A 26883-nucleotide genomic window follows, 5' to 3' on the forward strand; every position below is an offset into this window, starting at 1 on the left:
ACCTATTTTACTTACCTGAACTAGTCACTTCTATTGTGTGCATAATGAAAATACTTGGTAGTATCTTTCCTGAGCTTGTTGCATCATTCAGGGCTCCATGGAAGCAGGGCACATTCCTGGATCAGAGTCACACATTTTCAGCTCACGATATGATCTGATTTTGTAATCTGTTCTTTTTCAAAGAAGGTAAAAGGTAAAGGGACCAGGTCATGTGGCCAGCATGACAAAGCCGCTTCTGGCAAACCAGAGCAGCACATGGAAACGCCGTTTACCTTCCCGCTGTAGCGGTTCCTATTTATCTACTTGCATTTTGACGTGCTTTCGAACTGCTAGGTTGGCAGGAGCTGGGACCAAGCAACGGGAGCTCACCCTGTCACAGGGATTCGAACCGCCGACCTTCTGATCAGCAAGCCCTAGGCTCAGTGGTTTAACCACAGCGCCACCTGGGTCCCTTTTCAAAGAAAGGCACAGTCAATTATTTTTGCCATCACTGTGTCAAGATAGTCAGATATTAGTTATATAACTCTTTAGAGCCCACGTTGATCCATCTGAAATGTTAGTGAAGGATTTTTATTTATTTTTTGGAAAGAGGTAATATGTGATGGAGTACTAGATCTATTCCATCACAGGTCTAAGATAAACAAGAGACCAAATATTTTAATATTGGAGTGTTCTAACATAAGGAACCACAACTAGAATATGCATGTAACAGTGGTTGTTGTCAATGTAGGTAGAATTTCTTATAGAAATCTGGACAGTTATGTAGGATTTTGATTTGCTGAAACTGTCTGCTTCCTTTTAAGGAAAAAAAACTCATTTCTAGTGCGTAGAGCTGTGGAAATGTTTAGAAATATTAAAGTGATGGGTTCTAACCCAACTAAGTTCTACTCAGACTAGACCCATTGAAATTACTGCCCCTGTTAGCCATGCTCATTCATTTCAATGGGTCTACTCTGAGTATGTACTGTAACAACGGATACAACCCAGTGTCTGCAAAAGCCTTAGTACTAATTCATACATTTAGCAAAAGTATGGGGTACGGATTATCCCAAGATAATGGTTCCCTCATTGCGAGAAGTGAGGTTACAGGGAACCAGACAGAGGGCCTTCTCTGTAATGGCACCCGCCCTGTGGAACACCCTCCCATCAGATGTCAAGGAAATAAACAGCTATCCTATTTTTAAAGGACATCTGAAGGCAGCCCTGTTTAGGGAAGTTTTTAATATTTAATGCCGTATTGTTTTTAACACTCAATTGGGAGCCGGCCAGAGTGGCCGGGGAAACTCAGCCAGATGGGCAAGGTATTATTATTATTATTATTACTACTACTACTACTACTACTACTGTATGTAGGATTTATTTTATTTGTTTTTTATCTTATATTTTGGAAATGTACATCCAGTTTTCTTCCTTTAAATTCTTTTGGGGCCCCCCTAAGCTATAGCTTGTTTAGCTTATACGTAAATCCAGCACTGTCTACATATCTACTAAGAGTGAAACCCATTGAGTCAAAAGTTGATTGCTCCCAAGTAAGTGTGTCTAGCATTGCATGTGTTCAGAGGCGGCAAAATCCTGTAAGGGCTGGACCACGTATCTCAGTTAACTTTTTGAGTCAGCTCTCTGTTCCTTTGAGTGTAGGGTCATGCATACACAGAGCATCCAGTCATGTGATCATGTGACTGCCCCCCCCCCCCGCCATTGCTATTCCTTCACTTTTGACTTTTCTCCTCCCACCAGTCTGCTCCTCACCAAATGAAAAAAACAACAACTACAAAATCTCAAATATCTGATTTTACCAGGAGCAAGTTTCTTGCTCCATATCTAAAGGGAATCACCGATGATTCGAATGAAGCCAAACTGAGATATCTACTAAATGATGATGACCCCTTAACATCACTCACGGTTGCCAGATTCTTGATCAGCGTCCTATCCCTAAAGAAGAAAAACGGACTCCTGTGCGACTCGGATAACCCTTTTAAACCATGATTTATGTTTTAGGATGTAATTAGGTGATATCATCATTGATGTCTTTTATTAATTTATGAGCAGAGGGCGATGTTTATGCTGCAAATTTATTGTATTGTATGTTGTTGGTCTTTTGTTTTTTGTTTGTTTGTTTTCTTTTTTGTAAGTTTTTGGCTGTTTTAAGTTTGGAGGTTTAAGTACATATATGTTGGTATGGGAATTGTTGTGTGATGGGCCAATGGCCGTAATAAATGTCAATCAATATCTGATTTTAAACAAGAGATGCACATTAAGATGATGGAAAAGAGGCGAATGCATATCATTTCCTTTGCTAGGATAAGTCAGAAATGTGGGCTGCTCATCTTGCAGAAGCAGGCTGGGTTTTGTTTTTTGTTTTTAACAGACCTTTGGGTACGTCTTGTCAAAGCCTTCACTTGATAATGCCGACAGCTGCTGATCTTCTCTCTGTTTAAGAAAACTTGTTTGCCTTGTGTTTTCCTTTAAATGATTGCTCTCCAGCAATTAATAACTTTTTTCTCGACAAAAGAAAGACTTGTGTTAAAAAGAGTATACGTCTTTGCATTGCTCTGGATTTTTGCTCCAAGCCCAAAATTGAAAGAGCACCCTGCAATCAGCCTGTGGCTTTGGTTAAAGCCCTTTGCTATTATTAGGAAGTGATGATGTACATGGTCTTTTCCAGTACATGGTCTTTTTCAGCAGAGCAGCTGTTCCCTGCTACTGTGAGGGTGGGCTTTGCATTTACAGGGCGACAACTGAGAAAACAGCACTCTCGCTGTTCTCAGATCCTCTTTAATATTCTTTACAACAGACCAGCAGCTACTGCTAAGAAATTCATAGTACTTTTATGGCAGCTAGGGAAGTCTTGAATGTTTGGGCACTTCTGGCAGCGAAATTGTAAAAAGAAATAGATTGCTTTTTGCAACTTCTTTGGGCCCAACACATAAATAATATCCAATTGACAACATTGTTGTTGTTGTTGTTGTTGTTGTTGTTGTTGTTGTTGTTGTTGTTGTTGTTGTTTGCCTTTTACACTGAAGTGCATCGAAGCTGCATGCACAATCAAAATAGAAATACATATGGTAAAAATCCTACTCACCTGACTTAAAATGATGCACATAAGACGAGGCCACAGATATAACTAGTTACGCTTCAAATTAAGGACCTTGCTGTAAATAAAAATGCCTTTGCCTGGTGCTTAGAAACAGACAACAAAGGCACCTGCTGCGCTTCCCTCAGAAGAGTATTCCACAAATAGGAAGCTACTACTGAAAAGGCAAATGGAGAAAGGACAGAGGGGCTGAATATGGTGTCGAGGTTGGTTTGTGTATTGAAACAAAGACTGAGCTCGGTATCAAGAGAGACTCTTCACCCCTGACTTCCTAGCTCATACCTAGCCTACCACAAAAACCCTCTTACCTGTTTATTTGCATCCATTTGTGTGTGTGTGCAAGTTAATAATGTTTTTTAATTGCCATCAGATTCTGCACGTGCTGCTCAGAGGTTCAGAAACATTTTCTCATCACCTGAGCCAACCATTGGAGTGTGGGAAAGGATGGGGAGTTTAATCAACCATCAATAAGCAGTTCCTCTTATTAACCTGTGGTTAAACCACTGAGCCTAGGGCTTGCTGATCAGAAGGTCGGCGGTTTGAATCCCTGTGACGGGGTGAGCTCCCGTTGCTTGGTCCCAGCTCCTGCCAACCTAGCAGTTCGAAAGCACGTCAAAATGCAAGTAGATAAATAGGAACCGCTACAGCGGGAAGGTAAACGGTGTTTCCATGTGCTGCTCTGGTTTGCCAGAAGCGGCTTTGTCATGCTGGCCACATGACCTGGAAGCTATACGCCGGCTCCCTCGGCCAATAATGCGAGATGAGCGCGCAACCCCAGAGTCGGTCACGACTGGACCTAATGGTCAGGGGTCCCTTTACCTTTACCTTATTTACAATACTGTGGGTTGTATTAAGTGTTGGCCGTACTCAGACCCATTGAAATTAATGGAGATGGCTAACCTAGGTTCATTTTAATTTTTAAAATTTATATCCCACCCCTTCTCCCAAAGCCCATTAACTTCAGCAGGCCTACTCTGAGTAGAATTTACTTGGCTATAACCCTAATCAGTAAATGAAACAACTATAAGGGGAAAAAAGGACATAAATCCAATACCAAATAAATCCAGACATACAGAAAATATATATACAGTATATGTGTGTGTGTGTGTGTGTGTGTGTGTGTGTGTGTATACTGTATATATATGTGTGTGTGTGTGTGTGTGTGTGTGCATGTATGTATGAATGCGAAGGTACAGGCATGGTATTTATGCAGTCACTGTGATGTAAAAGGGTAATTTTTTTGGAAAATGCAGTTACTTATTAACTTACCAAAATATTTATACAGCAATGTAAAAACTTTTAAAAGCAACCATTAAAACGAATGGCTACTCCAGAACTATATAGACCTGCCAGCATTTAAAAACCATAATTTATATAACAGTTGCAAAAAAAAAAAAAAACCTACTACCGTATGTCTTTAAAAATGCTGACTCATATACCATCAGCCCCCAGAAAGGGAAGTGCTCATCTGTGGCTCATCTGATCTTGACCATAGTTAATAGAGAATAGTGACAGGAATTGTGGACCACGGCAGCAAGACACACAGCACCCCCCACCCCAACATCAGGCTCTGAGCGTCAATCAGCTTCCTAATGTGAATGTAAAATGTGCCTTTGGCTGGGGTGCTCATTTCCATTACAAAGACCCTCTCCTCCACTTTCTCTTGCATATGAGAACAATGATCAGGCACTGAAATAAACAGCAAGAGAGAAGCACAAAAGCAAATTTAAATGTGTGTGGAAGGCAAATGCTCAAGAGTGGGCGTGTTGCAGCCATCAGAGAGGCTGGCTCTGTTGGCCGTCCAACTGGTGTGTAATTGGCTACAGCTGGGAGGGAAAACCCTGGCGCCTTTGTCAGACAAGCACCAGAGCACACAATAAACAGTGATGTGCTCAGTTTTTCATTTACCAAGCTGCCAGTATTGCAGCTGGCCATTTTATGTCTTTCTGCCATGAAAACTCATGCTCCCCCAAGCCGTCAATGATATGATTTCTTAGTGAGCATGCTTAGAAAATTGGCCTCCCCACCAAAAGTAAATTTCTAGTACTCATGGTGCAAAGCAAAATGTTGACTAATGTCACTAGGGTGTGTGTGTGTGTGTGTGTGTGTGTGTGTGTGTGTGTGTGTGTGTAATTCCTTCTCCTTTTCAACACATGCCTTTGGAGCAAATGCACTCTGTTGTTTTGTAATGGATATGGGGAAGAAGCTGCAATTTGAAAGGCGTTGTGAGAAGATACACACTTCTTGTGCTCTGCAGGTAGTGCTGAAACTCAAATGAGTTTAGAAGCCACTAGAGCATAGGTAGGCAAACTAAGGCCTGGGGGCTGGATCCAGCCTAACTGCCTTCTAAATTTGACCCACAGACGGTCCGGGAGTCAGCGTGGTTTTACATGAGTAGAATGTGTCCTTTTCTTTAAAATGCATCTTTGGGTTATTTGTGGGACCTGCCTGGTGTTTTTACATGAGTAGAAGGTGTGCATTTATTTAAAATGCATATCTGGGTTATTTGTGGGGCATAGGAATTTGTTCATTTTCCCCTCTTCAAAATATAGTCCAGCCCCCCACAAGGTCTGAGGGACAGTGGACCGGCCCCCTGCTGAAAAAGTTTGCTGCATTAGAGTGTTGAGTAACTGTTCCTTATCTCTGGAAACATTTCTTAGGATAAATAGATCTGGAGAAATTATTAGTCAGATTGAAGGGTGGGAAACAAGCAGAGCAGGAACTAGAGTAGAATGAAACTGGTTTGATCATACGCATCTCCATGGTGACCAGAATGGATTGGCCAGTCCAACACACTGTTTCTCCATTCTATTCCCAGGCTAGGAAGCAAGAGCAAAGTTTGCACTGTGTAATGGAGTTTTAGCAGTGCATACCTTTTTTTTTTTTGCAGGCAATGAATCCTTGCTGGACATCAAATTGGTGTGTCTAATGATGCTGCCTGTAACTAATGGATATAAGCAGCAGGTCTCAGACACAGACATGTTGAAAGAGCCAGAAATTCAGGGGACTCTTCATTTTGATCAATGTGTATCATAGAATCGTAGAGTTGGAAGTGACCCCGAGGGTCATCTAGTCCGACCCCCCTGCAATGCAAGAATCTCAACTACAGCATCCATGACAGATGGCCAACAAACCTCTGCTTAAAAACCTCCAAGAAAGTAGAGTCCACAGCCTCTATCGAAAAGTTCAACCTGATGTTTAGTCAGAATCTCCTTGCTTGTAACTTGAACCCATTAGTTCAAGTTCTATCCTCAGAACTCTATCCTCAGAACAGCAGCAGAAAACAAGCTTGCTCCATCTTCCATGCGACAGCCCTTTAGATATTTGAAGATGGCTATCATATCACCTCTTTTCCAGCCTAAACATACCCAGCTCCCTCAACTGTTCCTCATAAGGCTTGGTTTCTAGACCCTTGATCATCTGTGCTGCCCTCCTCTGAATACGTTCCAGCTTGTCAATATCCTTCTTAAATTGTGATGCACAGAACTAGACACAATATTCCAGGTGTGGTCTGACCAAGGCAGAATAGAGTGCTACTATTACTTCCCTTGATCTGGACACTATACTTCTGTTGATGCACCTTAGAATAGCATTATTTTTCTTTGCTGCTGCTGCATCACATTGTTGACTCATGTTAAGCTTGTGGTCTACTAAGACCTCAAGATCCTTTTCACATATACTACTGGTAAGCCAGTTGTCTGCTGCCTTATATTTGTGCAGGTGACTGAAGTATGGTGTACCAATGAACCAAATTATTTGCCTTTGGTACATTCTGTCGTATCTGCTGTTTATCCCAGGTTATGCTTTACTCCCTAACCCACCAGGCCGCTAAAGAGCAAACCCTGAATTAGATCACCAAATCAATACTTTTAATAAAACCTTAATTCTCATTGCTATTTCCATATTCTATGCTACATCCTGACACTATAGATCCTTGGAAAATTCAGTATTTGTGAATTCAGATGTGAACTGCCCTTTCTAGACTAATGTGCAGATCAAAATGTGGCAATTCATTAGATTTCACACTTCTCCAATTACAGAGATGCAGTTCTCAGATCTAAAATAATGTACCAGAATGCATTTAAAGAGCTGCATTTTGAGATAAATGCACTGGGAAAAAAATGCACACCATGAGAGAATATACATACAAACGCCCTTTTGCAGGCAATTATATTTAAATACACACTTAAATGCAAACCCCTAGATTAGTGCAGAAACAGAACATGTTTATGAGAGAACACATGCAAAGTGACACAGATTAAAAATAGACCAATCTGCTGGTGTACCATTCTGGTCACCATAAAGAAGCCCATGGAACAAAGCAGGCCAATTGTAACAGCACCATGAAGAGCTTTCTCATGAATTTCTAAAACTTCCCAGACACACATTTTAAATCCCCTCCCCATTGGTCAGTTACTCTCTAAAAATTGAACATGATCAGCATGCTAAACAGCTCAAATATCGTGCTCAAATATACTCATCTGCTAATCATCTCCAAAGGTGGTAATCGGCAGTGACCTTAGGCATGTAAGCCTTTAATGTTAGTCTAATATATGACTACAACAACAACAACACGGGTGGCGCTGTGATCTAAACCACTGAGCCTAGGGCTTGCCGATCAGAAGGTCAGCGGTTTGAATCCCCGCGACGGGATGAGCTCCCGTTGCTCGGTCCCAGCTTCTGCCAACCTAGCAGTTCAAAAGCACATCAAAGTGCAAGTAGATAAATAGGTACTGCTCTGGCGGGAAGGTATACGGCGTTTCCGTGCGCTGCTCTGGTTCACCAGAAGCGGCTTAGTCATGCTGGCCACATGACCCGGAAAAACTGTCTGCAGGCCAACATTGGCTCCCTCAGCCAGTAAAGCAAGATGAGCGCCGCAACCCCAGAGTCGTTCGTGACTGGACGGAACGGTCAGGGGTACCTTTACCTTTAATATATAACTAGATAGACAAATATTCTGGCCCATACCTATCTCTGGAGACAGTCAAGAGCTGGTTTCCCTTCCCAGCCAGATGGGCGGGGTACAAATATAAATTCCTCCTCCTCCTCCTCCTCCTCCTCCTCCTCCTCCTCTTCTTCTTCTTCTTCTTCTTCTTCTTCTTCTTCTTCTTCTTCTTCTTCTTCCCTGTCCTACACTTCCTGTCTCTTTCAGGCATGTACTTTATAGATGTGAAGAGTGTGTGGTGTGTGGTCTATTAGGAATGTTTTGGAGCTCTCTGTATCATAGAAGAAGGTGCTACATTCTGTACTGCCTGCTCTTTTTCACATGGGGCACTGATCACATGAGCCAGCTGCTCATATGAGTTGAAAATGAGATAATCAGTGGCAGAACCTTGTGAGAGCATTGGCCTTCATGTTTGCTGCCATTCATGCAGCAGACTGAAGCTAAGGATTTACAAAGCAAGAATGATAGTGAACAATGTGGATTAATGAGTGTGATGCCCTCTTTATTTCAGCCAAGTGGGCCTTGGAGTTGGAATTGGGGCACCTTGTCTCCCAGGTCCAATGCTTGTCTTTTAAGCTCAGGGTATGGAGCTTCTGGGTGGCTTTGAACAAGAACACCCTGTCTGCATTACCATTGCTCTACTGAAGCATTCCCAGGGTGAATGATTATGGACTCACCTTAAATAATGCTCCAAAGAATTCAGTACCTCCTACCACAGGGAATATCTGATGGGACTGTAGAGAAAATAAAGAAACTCCTGTGTACAACCTGAGGGCACAATCCACTGGGAACGTACCCTGCCAAACTCTGTTGAAATGAATGGGAGTTTTGCAAGAGTTCTTGCAAGGGCAAGGCTCCATTCATTTCATTGACTCATGCAGGAGAACATCCTTGGGCCACTTGGCCCCAAGAGCTTAACGTGTTAGTATCTCAACAATTAGAATATTTCCCTCTTGTTGTTAACCCTTAACAACAACCTTTATGCAGTTTAAACTCATTGCCTTTTGTCCTGTTATCAGTAGGAAAAGTGGAATGGTTGATCTCCCTCTTTGTCAGAGATAAGTTTTAATATTTGCAAACTGGCAGCTTAGTCTCAGGGCTGTCGCAGGCAGAAGTATTTGCAAGTGTCAGGTGAACTGAAACCGCCTCTTGCCCAGTTTCTGCAAAGCCACGCTGGAATTGTGCCAATCCCTGCTAGTCCGAGCCGATTAAGAGGATCAGTGCTGGCTGCACAGCCGGGCTGCTGCCAAATCCTGCTTACCAGGTGGAATAATGCCGGGTTCTTGGCCATGCGATGCTGACCATATTGACAGGGAAAGAAACACATCTTGCACAGTCACCTTAAAAAAAAACCCATTCCTCCTGTTAACTCAGGCAAACGGGTGTTGAGCTGAGTAACGAAGGTAAATGCAAGCTCGCTGACGATTGGAGCTTGTGGTGAAACTTTTAGATGACCTTGTCACGAACAGGAAAATCATGGCTAAGACATCTCCACCTACATGCCAAAAAGGTTATGAAAACTAGCGGTCACTTGATACAACGTAATGACTACCCAGGAATGAGGTCGTGTTCCTCAGCACAAAGAAGCCTTCAATTCCTATCTTATGCCTCTGGCACTCTGACCCTGGGTATATGCATAGAAATGATAAGGCACAGACTGGAGCGCGACCCCAGTGGTATCCTATGCGATGTGAGGTCAGAACTCTCCTGCCATCATGTATGGTTCTGGAATAGTACATTGCTGGGTTGGTTCTAATATGCTTCCATCTCTGCCCATTTGGGGGTGGTTGCTCTTCCTTAATGTAACAGTCACTCACCTTGCCGAGAGAGCCTACCCAATGCTTATTTTGCTGCATCTTAATACTTATTGAGTGGTTTAGTAGCTCACAAGTGCAGGGCTTTAAGATCCACTTTATTCTAAGAAGTTAAAAGAGCGGTCAGCATAAAAGCATCTCAAGAAGTGTTGAAGAGTCTGAAAGTGGAGGGCCTGTTTGTTACAATGGGAGGATCGCTGCCAAATGATGCAGGATTGCCCCTTTTTAGAAGGCAACACTCTCGGTGATACTTTAGAAATATTGCTCTTGGGGGTACTTTAGGAATAACCAGCAGAAACGCAGCAAAAATGCCTTACCACTTGTACGTCCTCCTCTGAGAAGATGTTGACCTTTGCTAATTTATATGAATCCATGATTCCTACACGCACTAGTGGCTCTGTTCTTTGGAGAATGGGAAGAGAAGTGTTTCTATACCTCAACTCATGAGTCAGTCAACTCTGAATACCGACTGAAGCTCGAAAACAGCGAAACAATCTGTGCAATTATCTGACAAGCATAGGGTTTAATTTGCCTCCAGTTGTACTGTAACCACACGTAATCCCTTATCGAAACTTAATGTGGTCCAGTAGAAAGCTGATATTTCTCAAGAGAAGCCAAACCTAGTGTACCAGAGAGTGGCACTAAGGTTTTGATCCAGAATGGAACCCCTACATTGGCAATTTGTGTAAACAAACAAACAAACAATTGATATAAATAAGGGTAAAGGTAAAGGTAAAGGGACCCCTGACCATTAGGTCCAGTCGTGACTGACTCTGGGGTTGCGGCGCTCATCTCGTGTTATTGGCCGAGGGAGCCGGCGTACAGCTTCCAGGTCATGTGGCCAGCATGACAAAGCTGCTTCTGGTGAACCAGAGCAGCACATGGAAACGCCGTTTACCTTCCCGCTGTAGTGGTACCTATTTATCTACTTGCACTTTGGCGTGCTTTCGAACTGCTAGGTTGGCAGGAGCTGGGACCGAGCAACAGGAGCTCACCCTGTCACAGGGATTCGAACCGCCAACCTTCTGATCAGCAAGCCCTAGGCTCAGTGGTTTAACCCACAGAGCCTCCTGGGTCCCAAATAAGTGTACATCTACATAACTAATATAACATCTAATTTCACAGGAACAGGATTTAAGTTATCTTTTGCATCTGTGGCAAATGGTACAGTATAGGTTTGGGTTTGCAGCTACTTAGTATGGAGGAAGTGAGACAAGTCTGACATACATGGTGTGAGGAAGAAATATAGCATTTACTCATGAAAACTGGAAACAGGATCCTTGGCTTTTAATGGAACAGTGAACTGGTGACATGATACTTGCGTCCTGCACTACAGATATGAGGCATCGCTCAGCTCTCAGAGCTGCTGTGTTTACTGCTATGTATGTTTACAGGGTCATTAGCAGAACAGATGCGATTACAAAATTTTGACTGCTTATTCTTTTTCTGTCCAAAGCTATACTTCTCTTGTCCTAAATCCAGTACTCTGCAGGCCCACACCAGTTGTCTGTGCTTCCTGACCTTCCATGTGTGGGAAAATCTCATTTTGTTTTTCCCTGGGCTTTCATTGAAGCAGCAGACATCCGAGAAGGCTGCAGAGTACAAACCACCAAAGAGAAGATTCATAGAATGGAAGAAAGGACTAGCAACCCATGCCCTCCTCAAATGTAAGGGAAGCAAAACCCAAACTCTGCATCTCACCCACGAGTATTTCACAGAAATATTTTCTTTCTTTGAAATATTTTTCAACACCATCCCTCCACCCCTTAATAGAAGAATGTGGTAGAATAATACCTTGTAATTAAATATGACAGGTATTTTTAAAGTCATTCCATCACTTCTGTCAGAACCTGCACATGAGCCAATAAGTTACCTTCTTATCAGCTACACCTTTTATGAAATTCAAAACTTCACTGAAATTCATAAAACACAGAATTTGGATTAAACATTAAGGTTCCTGTGGTTGTGGATGTTGATTATACCAAAATCCCTTCCACATGTTTAGCTCTGAACTGGCAATTTTTCTTGTCGTGCCATTCTTAGCTACCACCATTAGTCATTCCTACAGTTTCTCACAATATATGTAGCCTTGTTAGCTTTTAAGCTCCATTTGTGGGGAGCCACCTCTGCTTATCAGTCCCATAATATTTACATGAGACCTGCTGAAAATGTGAAAGCTGCAGCTGCTTGATGTCTTGCCCTGCTCCAAAAAAGCTTCAATAATCCTGCATAGCGCAAAACAAGGCCAGTTGGAGACGGCAGTTTGGGATGAGCAGAAAACAGTGGGTAGCCAGGATCCAGGTAAGTCAGACTGGTTAAAGGTGACCCTGAGAAGGCTAGACTTGAGAACAGGGGCGTAGCCAGGATCAAAACTAGGGGGGGGCAAGCTATGGTTGTTCAGGGGCGGGCCCCCAAAGTGGGAACGTGGGCGGGGCTACAGGGCCAGCTGGCCTGATGATATTGTGGCGGCGGCAGCAGCAGCGGCCACCTTGTGCTTCTGGGGCTGGCAGCATCGGCGGCTACCCTGCTTGGCTGGAGAGGACGGGAGGGTCGGGCAGGCGAGAGGGGTGACAGGGCGGGCGAGGGCGAGGCAAGGCACGGCCGCAGCCACGACAGCTCCAAGGCGTTGCTGCATATCAGCATAATATTTCAACCATGTTGTGGGTTCAAGCCCCACCTTAGGAAAAAATTCCTGCATTGCAGGGGGTTGGACTAGATGACCCTTGTGGTCCCTTCCGACTACAATTCTATGATTCTATTGATATATAGCCATAGCATATGCATCATTCTGCTTTCTTGAATTGTCCTACTCCTAGGCATAGCAGCCAACACCTAGAGGCCTAGGTGCATCTCCCCCATCCCCCAATTACTGGTAAATACAGTGGTACCTCGGGTTACGAACGCGATCCGTTCCGGGTCGCAGTTCGTAACCCGAAAAGTTCGTAACCCAAAAAGGGCCTGAACCACCGCGTTGCGCATGCGCAAAGCGCTATTTCCGCTATTTTTGCGCTTTGTGCATGCGCAAAGGCGTGCGGCACTTCTGCGCACGCGCGCAAGGCGAAAATACTTCCGGGTTTGCGAAGTTCGTAACCCGGGTTGTTCGTAACCTGAGGTGTTCGCAACCCGAGGTACGACTGTACTGTATTTTAAAGAGTCACCCCCCCCATGTTGATGGGCTTTCTATATGGGGCTTTTCTGCCCCCCCCCGTATTTTATTAAGGATGGAAGAGGGAAGGAAGGAAGAAATAGAGAGAGGGATAACTCATATTTGTGGGTGCCTCTGGGTGATGCTGTGATGCTGGAACTCTGCAGTAAGAGGACGGGAGGGTCGGGCAGGCGAGAGGGGGTGGCAGGGCGGACAAGGGCGAGGGAAGGCACGGCCGCAGTCACGACAACTCCGAGGTGTTGCTGCATATCAGCATAATATTTCAACCATGTTGTGGGTTCAAGCCCCACCTTGGGAAAAAGATCCTGCATTGCAGGGGGTTGGACTAGATGAACCTTGTGGTCCCTTCCGACTACAATTCCATGATTCTATTGATATATTACCATAGCATATGCATCAATCTGCTTTCTTGAATTGTCCTAGGCATAGCAGCCAACTCCTAGAGGCCTAGGTGCCGCCCCCCCCCAATTACTGGTAAATACTGTATTTTAAAGAGTCACCCCCCCATGTTGATGGGCTTTCTATGTGGGGCTTATCTGCCCCCCGTATTTTATTAAGGACAGAAGAGTGAGGGAAGGAAGGAAGAAATAAAGAGAGGGATAACTCACATTTGTGGGTGCCTCTGGGTGATGCTGTGATGCTGGAACTCTGCAGCAAGAGCAAGATACTGGTACGCCTGTACAGGAGCCTTGCAAGCAGCTTTCTCTCTGCTTGATTTACAGCAGGCACGTCCAACAGGTAGATTGTGATCTACCAGTAGATCACTGGATGTCTGTGGTAGATCACTGCTAGATCACTGGCACCCCTTAAAAAAGCTCACCCAAAATTTTCCTCCTCCCTAAAAAAAAGCTGAACTATGACCTGAAGCCCTAAACAAAAATGGGCCTCCCTTCCTCCTAAAAGAAGCTCAACAAGTTTGACCTAAACTCAAAAAAACAGGGCTTCCCTTCCTTAAAAAAACTCAACAGCTTTGACCTGAACCCCCCAAAAGGGGGTAGATCACTCCCAGTTTTTAACTCTGTGAGTAGATCAGAGTCTCTTGGGAGGTGGCCACCCCTGATTTACAGTATACAGATGCAGGAGGAGGGGCAGACTGGAACACCTCTGCTTTTTATAAACATCACTGTGTCTATCAAAAGCTACAGCCCCCCCTTTTCTTATTCATTTCCTTTTAGCCTTGCAGAGCCACCTTAGTCAATGCACCCTCATTAAATCGCCAATAGAACTCTTAATGCGATCCCTGAATGCTCATTAACAACTACCACTGAAGAACAATAGGGTGAATTGGTCAGCTATCAAACCTTGCCTGAAGGGATTTTCTGCTCCATTGTCTTAACTGCTTAAGTACCGGTAGCCACTTTGCTTTATTTATTTGATGTGTTTTTGTTACAGCTGTGTTCCCGCCCCCGCCCCCCCAGCAAGTGGAGAGCTGCTCTCGCTAAAGCAAAGCCCTTTCCACTTCAGTTTTTGGAGGGGGAAAGTGCTGGTTATGGTCTGTAAAATACAATAATTTTTTGCTTCTAGGGGGGGCAGCTGCCCCCTCCTGCCCCCCTGCCTACGCCCATGCTTGAGAAAGGAACCTGGGACTAAGCCCAGAAGCAATGTAAGTTGCTCAGGAAAGGCCTGGGCTCACCTGGGCACCTAAATATGGACACAGAGCCCTGTTTACCCCTTAAAGGGTAAGAGGGGTCCTGGGCAGCTGGAGATACAAAGGAATGGTGAATCTGGTGCCTTGGTTTAGCAGTCTAAATCTCCATCGCCAGAGGAAAGTGTTGGATTTTCTTGTTTTGGGTGGTCTGCTAAATGCTCTTTTTCAGACTAGACCAGGCATCCCCAAACTTTGGTCCTCCAGATGTTTTGGACTACAATTCCCATCATCCCTGACCACTGGTCCTGTTAGCTAGGGATCATGGGAGTTGTAGGCCAAAACATCTGGAGGGGCGCAGTTTGCCATTGGATACAACTCAGTGGATTTTCTGTGGGAAGCGACTGTATGGGGCCAGGAAATTGGAAATATATATTTCCTTTTGTGGTTTTCACATATCCAGGGCACTTATCCAGGGCAGAGATGTTGCTTGATGATAGAGATACTGTTTAAATAAAAAAATTCCTTCCAGCAGCACTTTAGAGACCAACCAGGTTTGTCATTGGTATGAGCTTTCGTGTGCATGCACACTTCTTCAGATATCTTCTAAGGTGCTGTTGGAAGGAATTTTTTTATTTTGTTTCGACTACGTCAGACCAACACGGCTACCTACCTGTTTAAATAAAAACATTATTTGTCCAAAACAACTTTCCCCACTGTGAATAAGATACTGGTGAACTAAGTAAAGAAGTAAAGGCTACATTATAAATTTTAAAAGGTGGTGACAGGTCATGTGTAGATTGTTGTAGCCAAGTATAAATTTAGCAACCTGCCGCTGAATATTTTTGGAGAATTATTTCAGCTTGCCTGCAAGATGTTTGAATAAAATGGAATGGAAAAAGATGTATAATTCATTATAACTCCAGGATTTTCCCTAATGGCAATATATAAATGCCTCCCCTAGCCAAATGGAATTATATAGGGCAGAATCTAAAAGACAGCTCTCCTACAGCAGAAGTTCCTATAGTTGGGAGGAGGGGAGGGAATAAAACTGGCAAACTGTAAGGCTGGAAATGGAGCTGAAGGCCGTCTAGTCCACGTTAGGATGTTGTCGTTGCAAACACCACTAAAGCAAGGATGCAGAATCTATAGCCTTCCAGATGTGCCAAACTACATTTCCCATCATCCCTTGTCTTTGGCCATGCTAGCAGTCATGCATGTTGTTTCTCTCCATTGCCATGTGGCAGCATCAATGGTAAATGTTGCAACAGGGAAAAATACAAGAGGCCTCCATATTTAGTTGTAAAGTACATCTAACTATTTCAAGTGAAACAAGCACTTGCTACAGAGGAACCTGCAAGCTGTTTACTGATTTAGCTTTGTAGCAGACTCCTCAAAGGCATACTTAGGGGTGGAGGAGAAATTTGGTTTTGTTTTCATTTTAATGAGAATCTACTTAGTTCACACTTTTTGAACCAATACACGAACTGAAACAAAGCCATCCTAAGAAACTCACTCTTCTCTGAATTTCATGATGCAGTTCTCTAAAAATGCACGTCAGAGAGACATGCATAAAAACACATTATACTAGTGAACATAGCATTCTATTAAGGAAAATAACATGCAAAAGTGTATATTTCAGTCACAACTCAAAAAAGTCTTTAATATGGTAAATTTGCACCAAAATGCTCATGAATTTTCATGAGGGTCTTTTGTTTTTAATTGCAAATTTCTGCAGAACCGTGGTGAATGGGGTGTTTCGTACGAATCATCTTATATATTTTTGAATGTTTATCACGAAAGCTGCCTTGAGACCGTACTACCCAGAAAGGCAGCCTATAAATATACTCAAAGTAAAATAAAATATATTCTTCATTTCTTCCATCTATACTCCACCTCTTTGCCATCCTGGCACTCGAAGCAGCAGACATAGGGTTCTCAGGAGGTCTCCCACTTAGGCACTGACCAGACTGATATCTGGTTAGTTTTAGCAAGGGGGTGCATTGTGATCAGCTGTGTGGCACCTCAAAAAAGTAGATCTGTGTGCCAGTTGACTTGTGAAAAATTCCCAGTGATGTGATAAATAAACAAGTGATTTTAGGGACACATTTGGCCAGGGGTGGGTAACCTTCTTGACCTGAGGGCTGCATTCCACTTGTATGTGGGGCCAGAGGCAAAGGTGGTCAGAGCACCAACATGAATTTTCCCACCCTGGCACTGTGTCTACTATTCATCACCACTTATTGGCTTAAAAAGGTAAAGGTAAAGGTACCCCTGACCATTAGGTCCAGTTGCAGACGACTCTGGGGTTGCGCGCTCATCTCGCTCTATAGGCCAAGGAAGCCAGCGTTTGTCTGCAGACAGCTTCCGGGTCATGTAGCCAGCATGACTAAGCCGCTTCTGGCGAACCAGAGCAGCGCATGGAAACACCGTTTACCTTCCTGCTGGAGCGGTACCTATTTATCTACTTGCACTTGACATGTTTTCGAACTGCTAGGTGGGCAGGAGCTGGGACCAAAGAACGGGAGCTCACCCCATCGTGGGGATTCGAACCGCTGACCTTCTGATCGGCAACCCCTAGGCTCAGTGGTTTAGACTCCAGCGCCACCCACATCCCTACTTATTGGCTTACTCCACAATAAAACTACCTTTGTGCATTCCAGTCAACATACAGTATCACTACATTTTTTTGGTGGGGGGGAGGAGATGAATAGGGTTCGGATGATAAATATGAAACCTTTGATTGTTTTAACTGAAGCCTTTGTTAGTGAGCTACACAGCTAGCTTGTGAGTCAGTTGTACAAAACATTTGCTTTTGTACACCAGCAATGATGTAAGGTTAGGTGTCACGGGAACTACTTGGGTTTCCTTCCTTCCTTCCTTCCTTCCTTCCTTCCTTCCTTCCTTCCTTCCTTCCTTCCTTCCTTCCTTCCTTCTCTGACCATCACAACAAACATTCTTTGTAATATCAATTTCTAAAAATGCTTTCATTCATGTAGGGAAAGACATTGGCATTTCAAATCAGAATTCTCCTCAAGCTGCGCCAAAGCAGTCTTTCCCAAGGCACAAGCTATTGAAGAGCCTGGGTATAAATAACAATAAAAGAGAACAAAACAGATGGCCTACCTCTCCTTGTCCTCAGCCACAGAACGTGCAAATTAATTTGAGAATGGAGAATGCATGCGACAACACAATTATTGACAGCGTAAGAACACAGTGTGTTGTTGGAAGCTGTCCTCAGAATTCAAACAGAATCATGCCCCTGTTGTGGAATGTGCTGAGCAAGTGGTTCTTGATATAGTTTGTTCTCACAAATGTGGGTCTTAATAGATCTAGCAGTCCTATGCCAGTATATCTTCTTTAGGGGCACAGAATGGCACGAGCGACCCCATATGGCTCTCTTCAGGATTAAGACACCACTGTTTGTCACCAGGGCTGTCTTAAGCATATGTGGAGCCGGGCTGCAAAGATCTGCCCGGCTCTCCCCCTCCCCCAGGTTGCCCAGTCCCAGGCACACAGGAGGGTGGAGCCGGCCGGCCGCCTCAGCGTCTTGCTTTCTTGGTCACCCCTGAACTCACAGTACAGAGCTGCCCGCAGCAGAAGAGCCCGCCGCGGCGCTCCAAACTCAAATCCCGGGCCCCGGACTCTTGGCCTGGCACCCCTGAGACTCCGCACCCGGGTGCCCTGCACCTCTAGCGCCTATGGATAAGATGGCCCTGTTTGTCACATTAGTTTGTTGATCAGGCATTGACCTGGATAGATGAGTCCATTTACTATTGCATTTTAGCAATATTATTTATACCCTTATTACATTTTAATATTATATGTGGGATTAAAGTTGTATACCCTCCCTATACTACTTAGGAATACTTAGTATCTTCTTTTTATCTTCAGCGAACACAGTTTCTGAGTTCAGCTTCGGCGGTCAGTATACCATTTGTTGAGCCAGTATACCATTTGTTGAGTCAGACCAATGGTCCATCTTGTTCAGTATTGCCTAAACTGGCCGGCAGCAGCTGTGCAGTTTCAGGCAGGAAGTCATTCCCAGTCCAGTCTGGAGATTGAACCTGGGAGCTACTGCACGCACAGCCATTGATCTATATGGCATACACAGAATGGACCCCAGTGAATTGCAAACAATGTGATTAATGGACAATTGCCTCGTGGATATGGCCCAATAAACAACGCAAGGCATGGGATAATCAGTCTTTGGGGGGGAAAATGTTTTGTCCCTCTGGTTTCATCCCAACTCATTTGGAAAGGACACGAAGATGTTAGGCTACCTCTGGCAACTGCCAGGGTCTTCCTATGGTGGCCTCAGACGATGATACTTCAAGCCACATTGGAGCCTTGATATTTAAAGATATGTTTATGAGGAAATGCTAATGGCTTATTCTACCTCATTAACTTTGATGCCATTAGCATTGCAGATAAAAAGATTCCGAACTTAAATTCTGGGGAGCATCACTGACTTTCTTTTTTCTCTTAATAGTAAAGACGAAACATTGCCAACAGCTGATGAAGACATATGCAATAATTCCAGGAGTTTAGGTATAAAACCCCATTCAATTAGTTCTTCCTTACCGCACATCTTAATTTTTAAAAGTGACAAAACATTCTGATATATATGTGTGCGTCTCTCTCTCTCTCTGTTAACTCTACAGAGTCAGACATCCCCAAAATTCTTTATTCGCACGTGGATGATAATGAAATTCAACAACATAAGGAAAATGAAAGCAGTAAAGATGTAGAACGTAACGAAGATGATAATGAAGATAATGAAAAAGAATTAGAGTTGTTGGTAAGTGTTGTGCATTATTCACTTAACGGTTTGGTAATTTGAACCCATTTATTCCTCCAAGAAATTTAGTTCTTCCCCAGCTTCAACAGTGCTGATACACTAAGAGATCTGCCAATGCTATGCCAACACCAGAGCTTTTATTGCATCTTTAACATGATCGGTGGTAAAAAGTGCTTTGATCCAGCCTATTCCATTAGGTTCTGCTGCCCTTAATTCAATAACTTATCTCTTTTCTTCTTTTTATCACAGGCGATAAGGGACAATTTGAGAGCCCTAGAAGACTATTTCAAAGTCCTGTCTCTCTGGTCTCTGTGATCAGTGTACACATGTATACATTTTTTGTTCAGTAGACTTCCTTTGTTCTACATGTAGGCTGCCTAACACAGACTATGACTGGAGGTAGATGGCTGTTTGCCCTGCAGTGGCTGCTTGTAAGCTCACCACAGAGCAACAGCAATGATGAGGGGAGTCAGTTATCTTGGCATCCGGCCAAAGGGTAAGGTGAACCATGCTGTACCTCACATCCCTGGTATGACAACTTCCTCTTTTCTTCCTGCTTATGAACCTCTTTAAGACCAATATTTGTGCACATCTTGGTCGTGAATCTCACCTGCCAGCTATAAAATATACATTCCCAGAATCTCTGATTCATATCAATTCCCTTGTAAACAGCAAGCATTTAACCTTGCTGTTCAGGGAGACTTTTAATGTTTAATAGATTATTGTGTTTTATTTTTCTGTTGGAAGCTGCCCAGAGTGGCTGGGGAAACCCAGCCAGATGGGTGGGGTATAAATTATTATTATTATTATTATTATTATTATTATTATTATTATTATTATTACCTGTGTGGGTTGTCCAAAATAGGCTGCCTTGCATTTTGTGGGAAGAAATGACAGCAAGTCTGGAGCTCATATCACTTGTGGGCACGTACCTAAATAAGTATGGGATACAATACTGTTTGTCTGAGAACACAGGAAAGCTGAAACCCACAACAGGACTTGCAGCCCTTTTGGACAATGGCAATAAAATCATTTTGGCAATAAGATGATTTTTTCACATATAAGCATGAAGACTCCCTTTCTCTAACTTTAGGGTAGTTAAGAGTTGTCACAGGAGGATTCACTGTCTGAAAATCAGCATCTTTGTAAATTTATTTTTTTAAACTTTTTTTAATACAAAAAGACAGAAATAAGAAGCTGGGGTGGGGGAATCACAGGATACTCTTAGCATTCCCTGAGACAATGAACACACTAAAATTTAACAGTTTTTTTTAACAAGAAGGGGAAATCAAAGTGATCATCTGTACAATAAATGAAGAGTGTATATGTATGTCATTCAGATTTTAATTTACCTTATGTGCTGCGTAATGAATTAAACAATGGAGGCCTATAATAAATGGAAATGCAAGCAAATCTTTGAAACCCATAGGCAATTGCTCACAAGACAGCTCGGCAGTTGACAAGTAACATGAGCCTTATGTGAGAAGAAGGGGAAAATCGTAAGATTTGCATATAATTATTGAGATCATGCAAATGTCAGTTATGAGGAGGGAGAGAGAGGAGGGGGGAAACCCAGGCATCTCACTATTAAATCCTGACAGTTGGCATCACTGAAGAGCTCAGATGCATTTGAGCACCAGTTGGCAGAGGGTCATTAAAACAGAATTTGCAGAAACATTAGTTCCTTCACTTTTCTTTGAGTGACGTTTTACTATTAATAGTTTGCAGAGGCTTTGCAGAAAACATATTAATAAGAGTCACTGTAATGGGGGGTATCTGCAGCAAGTGTAAATGTAATAAGGTGGCCCCCAAGAAGCTATCCTCTAATTGATTGGTATGAAACCATCAGCCTGAGTATTCGAAAGCAAGGAGAGAATGCCATGACAAGCAAATGCTATTGAATTGTATAATGCAATATTTGGAGATGGGGGGGGGAACTTACTCGTTCCTGGCCTTTCCTTTACTAACTCCTTTTACACTTTCTAGAACTCTCAAAACATTCCGGTATGCAGCCTGCAAAATGAGTGCTGAGAGGAACGAAGAAAAGGGAACCCTTAGAGTATTTGTCAGTGTGCAAATGTATCTTTCTTTTACCGGACAATACCATTCATTCTCTAGCTTTGATATGCGGTGGATCAATGCGGTCACTTTAAAATAAAACATGCCTGGGAGGGAATGTGCTCTGTGAATGAATTAGCTTCTCTTGTAGAGAATATTCTCTTTTGGATTCATTTGTATGAAATGGACTTGCAGCTTACTAAGCTCATAAATAAAGAGAGTGGGGAGATGAGGGGCGGGGGTGGAAGTGAGAAAAAGAGGGGACTCAGGGCTATTTCATTTCTTGCTTTTACACAACCTTCTAACACCCTTTATTTTAAAGAGGACACACAACATAAAATCTGTAACTGATTTGTTTTCTCCAATCCGTCTTACTGAATACCAAACTTTTCTGATTAAATCCTTTCTCTTATATATCTAAGTATATGTGTACGCACACATGCATTCTGATCATTTTTTCTTGTTCTCTTCTTTCAGCTAAGTCAGCACTTCACTAGAGCCAAGGATGAAAGGAATTTATACACATCCGAGCCAGTTAGATTTCCAAATGAACCAAAAGAACTGGAGGGCAAGATAGACTCTTGCTTGCTTAGGCAACCTCTGCCGATAAGTTCATCTGAACGGGCTTTACAAGACAAAGATCTGCACAATAACCAAATGTCTTCCACAGGAAATGATTTTTGTATGTTACCCCCGGAAAAATTGACTGCACTGGACTCGGTAAACAATAGGGCCCAGTCTTCAGAAAGCTTTAGTACCATTGAAACCCTTTCATCACTGGAGCACTGGTCTGGAACAAAAGAAAGGGAGACTGACTGTTTTACAGATGTTATCTCAAGTAATCATGGGGTGTGTCCTGCAGATGTTCAAAAGCATGAATCTGAAGATGCCTCAGGAAGCAAAGCAACAGAGAGTTTGTTAATCAGAGAGGATAATTATGATCACCACCAAACAAGGCCCAAAATAGTTCCCTTAGAGTATGATGAAGCCATTGTGTTAAAAGAGGAAGTATTGGAAAGAGTGGATGACAAGGTCAAGCCATTTCTTGGGCAACATATGCAGGAAACATCTTCCCAAACTCTTGAATCAGTTTTAGAAAATATTGACAAAAATGAATCCAAAATTGAGAGTTGTGGGAACAAAAAGGTGTATTTAAGAGGAGAATTTAATACCAATACCTTAGCTGAAACTGATGTCACATCAAGGTCTGTTACAAGTTCACATACCAAAGATGACATTGTAGAAGAAAAATATAAGTCTGAGTATAAGCTTGATAAGGTGAAAGAAATAAAGTTGAGCATTTTAGAGCAATCTTCAGAAGAGGCACAAGCATGCCCTACCAACAGGCATGGAAAAGATTCCACTGAAATACAAAATCAACAACTATTGTTGTTCACACCAAGTAACAATGAAGGCGGTACAATAGAGAAGTTTTCACAAAGAGAATTGATGAGTCCTGGTGTGTTAGATGTAGGAAAAGATGAGGAATTACATGAGCCCATAGATTTATCATGGCTAAATGCTGGGGAAATCTCAGGCAAAAGAAATAAGCAGGAAAGGACAACTTCCGTTGTAGGCGAATTAAGTCAAAATTTAAAGGGAGCAGAGAGTAGTTACCCAGAAGACATTCAGAGTACAAGTGGGATTTGCTTGAGCTACCCAAATTTGGTACAGACAGCCGATGAAAGTATATCCACATATTCTGCATCAACAAATGTAGAAGATATGTTTGATGCTGGAGGAAATTTAGAAGAAGGGAAGCACAGTCAGGGCTATGACCCAGTAAACAGAAAGATGTTGCAGGCAGAGCTGTGCCAAAGTGATCCTGGCAGGTTTACTGATGATGATCACAGCAGCAGGGTCACATGGGGGGATCAAAGTTGGAGAGGCTTAGGAAGTCAACTGGCAGAAAAAGAAAGCGAAGCCAATGAAGGAGTGCGGGTGGAAGAGCTAACAGGTGGCGAAGCTATGTGGGGAATTAAAGACAATACAAGATGTTTGGATGTAACTCCCACAGATGAATTGTTTACCTGCCAAGACCCGGTGAGATATGAAGAGTCTTACGTAGCGGAGCATGATAGTATAAGGGAAGCAGAGGCAGTTACAGCCTCTTATATAATTAAAATGACATCAGAAAGCACTCCAGAAAAAATGTCTGCTGGTGAAAAAGCAGTAATTGTTAAGCTACCTCAAGAGACTGCACTAAGTGACAGGTCCACAGAGGAAAAGGAAACAGTGTTTGATATACATGAAGGGAGAAGTGATGGTTCACATTATCCTCTTTGTCAGTGCAATACAGTGGGTGTATTATATGACACCAAATTTGAAGAGGAATCAGTTTCAGATATTTATAATGCACACATACATGAAACGGTGCACGGAGAAATGATGTCAGTACGCAGTGCAAGCGAAAAGCTTGGGGCAGCAGAACATAGCACTGGGAATGATTCACCACCAGATGAAATATTATGGACTTCTGCTGCAGAAGGAAAGGAGCAGGATTTATATCCTGAAACATCTCCGAAAGCTTTGCAAGGCCTACCGCAAGGCCTATGCAGCCAAGAGGCTGAAGAGGCAAGTGTCTGGAGAACGCTTCCTCATGACGGTGCTAAAGGAGAAAGCAAAATTTCCCCTTCTGAGGTCATTGTTGCTGGCAGCTATGATGAAAGTTCATCTGTGACATCTTTGGAAGAGTCCAGGGGAGCTCTTCCTGCTGAGTGGGGGCAAGTGTTGCATCCAGACACAGAAGCTTCAGTCGATATTGCAGCTGACTCAGAATGCGGCTTCACCCCAACTGGTGAAACAGCTCCCAGGATTCCAAATATTTGTTTGGAGGAGGCTGAACTCCAAGAACTTCCTGAGCGTTCAGAAGTGCTGCCTTCTAGTGAGAAAGGAGAAAGAAGCACGGGTCAGCCAGAGCTCAGACAGGAAAAGCTATTAGGGCCAACCATTTTAATTAGTGAACCCCTAGAAGAAAGAGAAGAGAGAATCTCAGAGTCTGAAGGTTTGATAACTGAAGAAACAGTGAACACTGACGGGCTTGGCAACCAGTCTGTTTTTGGTCACACAGCAATTTCTGGCCAGCAAAGTGAAGCTGATAGCTTACCAGCTGAGTGCCTCGTTTTAAAGCACATTTGTTACAAAATACTTTATTTCCTCTTGTTCGTTGTGTTTTGCGTCACTTTGTACCACTACGATTTAATCGTTTGCTTTGCACTTTACTTCTTTTCATTGTATTGGCTGTACTGTGAGGGCAGGAAGGGCGAGGAATCGGTCAAAAAAGAGTAGTATAAAGCTTCCAAATGTCTACATGAAGCACTTATCGTTGAATATCTGTATATCCCAAAGGACAGCTATGTCCACACAGAACCAACTCAAGATTCCCCCCCCCCTTCCCTTGAAACAATGCTTAAAGGAATGTACATGGAGTTTGCTCCATCATAAAAGTAATTATTCTGCATAGGACCATTAAGTTTGGATCATTAAATACCTATATGAAAATGAGTTCTGAAGCACATCAAGTTGAAATTAAATACAGCTGCTGCTCCTTTTCTGGTTAGGAAGATGTGAAGCTTGAGTTTCTTCAGAGTCTCTTACGATTTTATCGCACTCATTTGTTTTGTAGTAAAGCTTTATTTTCTTTCTGAAAGGCTTTTTTAAAAAACGGTTTTATATAGCAAGTAAGTAAAGAGGGAATGGCATTATAACTAACACAGTAATAGGGCATGTCCACTTAGGAGTTTCCTGTATTTTATACTGGGCACTTATGCGCTAAAATGGAAGGATGAGAAGTAGGCCCCCCACAAAATAAGGTATTGTGTGGCCAGGGAATTTTGCACACCATTCCTCAGTTTGGACTGTATCATCTGCATTCATCCCACAATTTTCCTGTTTTGCTGGGTGAACAGATGGGAAAACCAAAGCTGCAGTATTGTTTGCAAGGATCTGATGCATCGAGTTTGAGTCCTTCTCTTCCTCCTCTTTCAATCTATGCAATGTGGACATGCCCTTAATATATTAATACTGACCATAGGCAAGATCCACTGGGATGTCACTCTGCATGCACCGCTGAAATTGATAGGAGTTGTGCAAGAGTGCAAGGAATGTACCCCGTATGCATTTAATGATGTACAACTAGAATTAGCAAGCATATTTTGGTAGAAAAACTCAACTTTATGGGTTAAATGGAGCCGTCATCAGACACTGCCAATCAGAATTAATGAAACATATGAGGAGAGTCACGGGGGCAAGTATGTCAGCTCTTCCCTTTGTCACCATTCTCATCTCCCTCCAAATCGAGGTCAGTCTTCTGAAGCAAAGCCTTCTGCCCTAATGAAGGCTCACATGTGCTTTAGAACCCTGGTTTTCTAGCGTTCTAAAGAACATAGAAAGATTCCATGAGTGCAAGTGATCCCCCACTTCAGAAAAGATTGTCCTGTACACACTGGAGGGTGGCAGAAATAGTGACAAGTGGGGGGGCAGAGCTACCTCCAGCTCCAATGTTAACTTAATACTTCTTGATAATGCCCGAAGGAGGCGTAGGTGGCTGCTGTTGTTTTTCCCCAATGTGATGAGTTAAATAGGTAACATTAATGTCTGCACAGTTACAACTCTAGGCTCCAGTGCAATTGTGATGTAACTTTGCATGTGTAAAAAAATAAAAAGTGCTATGCAGAAAAAGCAGGCTCTTGTTCACACCACAGAGCTGATATGGACTGATGTAGACTGAAGGATACAAATTAGAGCCTGGTTGTCTTCAGATATTGTTTATATATATAAATATATATATATATACTTTTTGTAAATGAAGACTATGTAACACAAGGGAAGAATTTCACTTAATTTTAGCATTATTCCAGTTGGACTTTCTGAATGATGTTGTTTAAACCATGTTGCTTTAGAAAGGCAATCCCAACAAGTGTTGAATAATAGTAATAATAAACAAATTTTGAATGGTTGGATTGTGTGTGGATTACTTTGGAACCCTGCAAGATACGGTAATAAAGCCTTCTTCTGCAGGGATGCCATGGCAGAGTATGGCACTCTGATTCCCATTATCCTTGATTATTGGCTATGCTGACTGGGGCTGATGGGAGCTGTAGTCCAATGAACATTACTTGGACTGTTAATGGTTCTAATATGGTTTTTTTTTAAGGGAAATAACCCACAACTTGAGTGATAAGCAAAACTACCTGCTACATTCATTCAGTTACTTGCTGAGAGAGCACATATTTTCAGAAGTACATTTCAAATGTATGCCCAAAACATTAAAAAAAAAACCTTCTATATGATAGTTTATTGTCTGGGAATGTGATAACCCTGGGAGTGGTATTCTATTTCCAAACATCTCCAGTTCCAGCTGTATTCTCTATTGCTGCAAGGTTGATGCTCTAAAACAGGCATCCCCAAACTGCGGCCCT

At 42.8% G+C, this 26883-nt stretch overlaps 1 protein-coding gene across 1 annotated transcript in view; it reads left to right on the top strand.

The window, feature by feature from the left end:
• PPP1R3A (protein phosphatase 1 regulatory subunit 3A) overlaps positions 1–26421 on the top strand; it is a 32236-nt gene extending 5815 nt beyond the window's left edge. Inside the window, exons 2-4 of the mRNA XM_035128009.3 lie at positions 19097–19155; positions 19269–19405; positions 21941–26421. Coding sequence (XP_034983900.3) covers positions 19097–19155; positions 19269–19405; positions 21941–24751 — 3007 coding nt within the window. The 3' untranslated portion in view covers positions 24752–26421. The remainder of the gene's footprint in view (positions 1–19096; positions 19156–19268; positions 19406–21940) is intronic.
• The last annotated feature ends 462 nt before the right edge of the window (positions 26422–26883 follow it).

The sequence above is a fragment of the Zootoca vivipara genome, chromosome 9 (genome assembly GCF_965207765.1).
Source record: "Zootoca vivipara chromosome 9, rZooViv2.hap1.1, whole genome shotgun sequence".
In the NCBI taxonomy this organism is placed as follows: domain Eukaryota; kingdom Metazoa; phylum Chordata; class Lepidosauria; order Squamata; family Lacertidae; genus Zootoca; species Zootoca vivipara.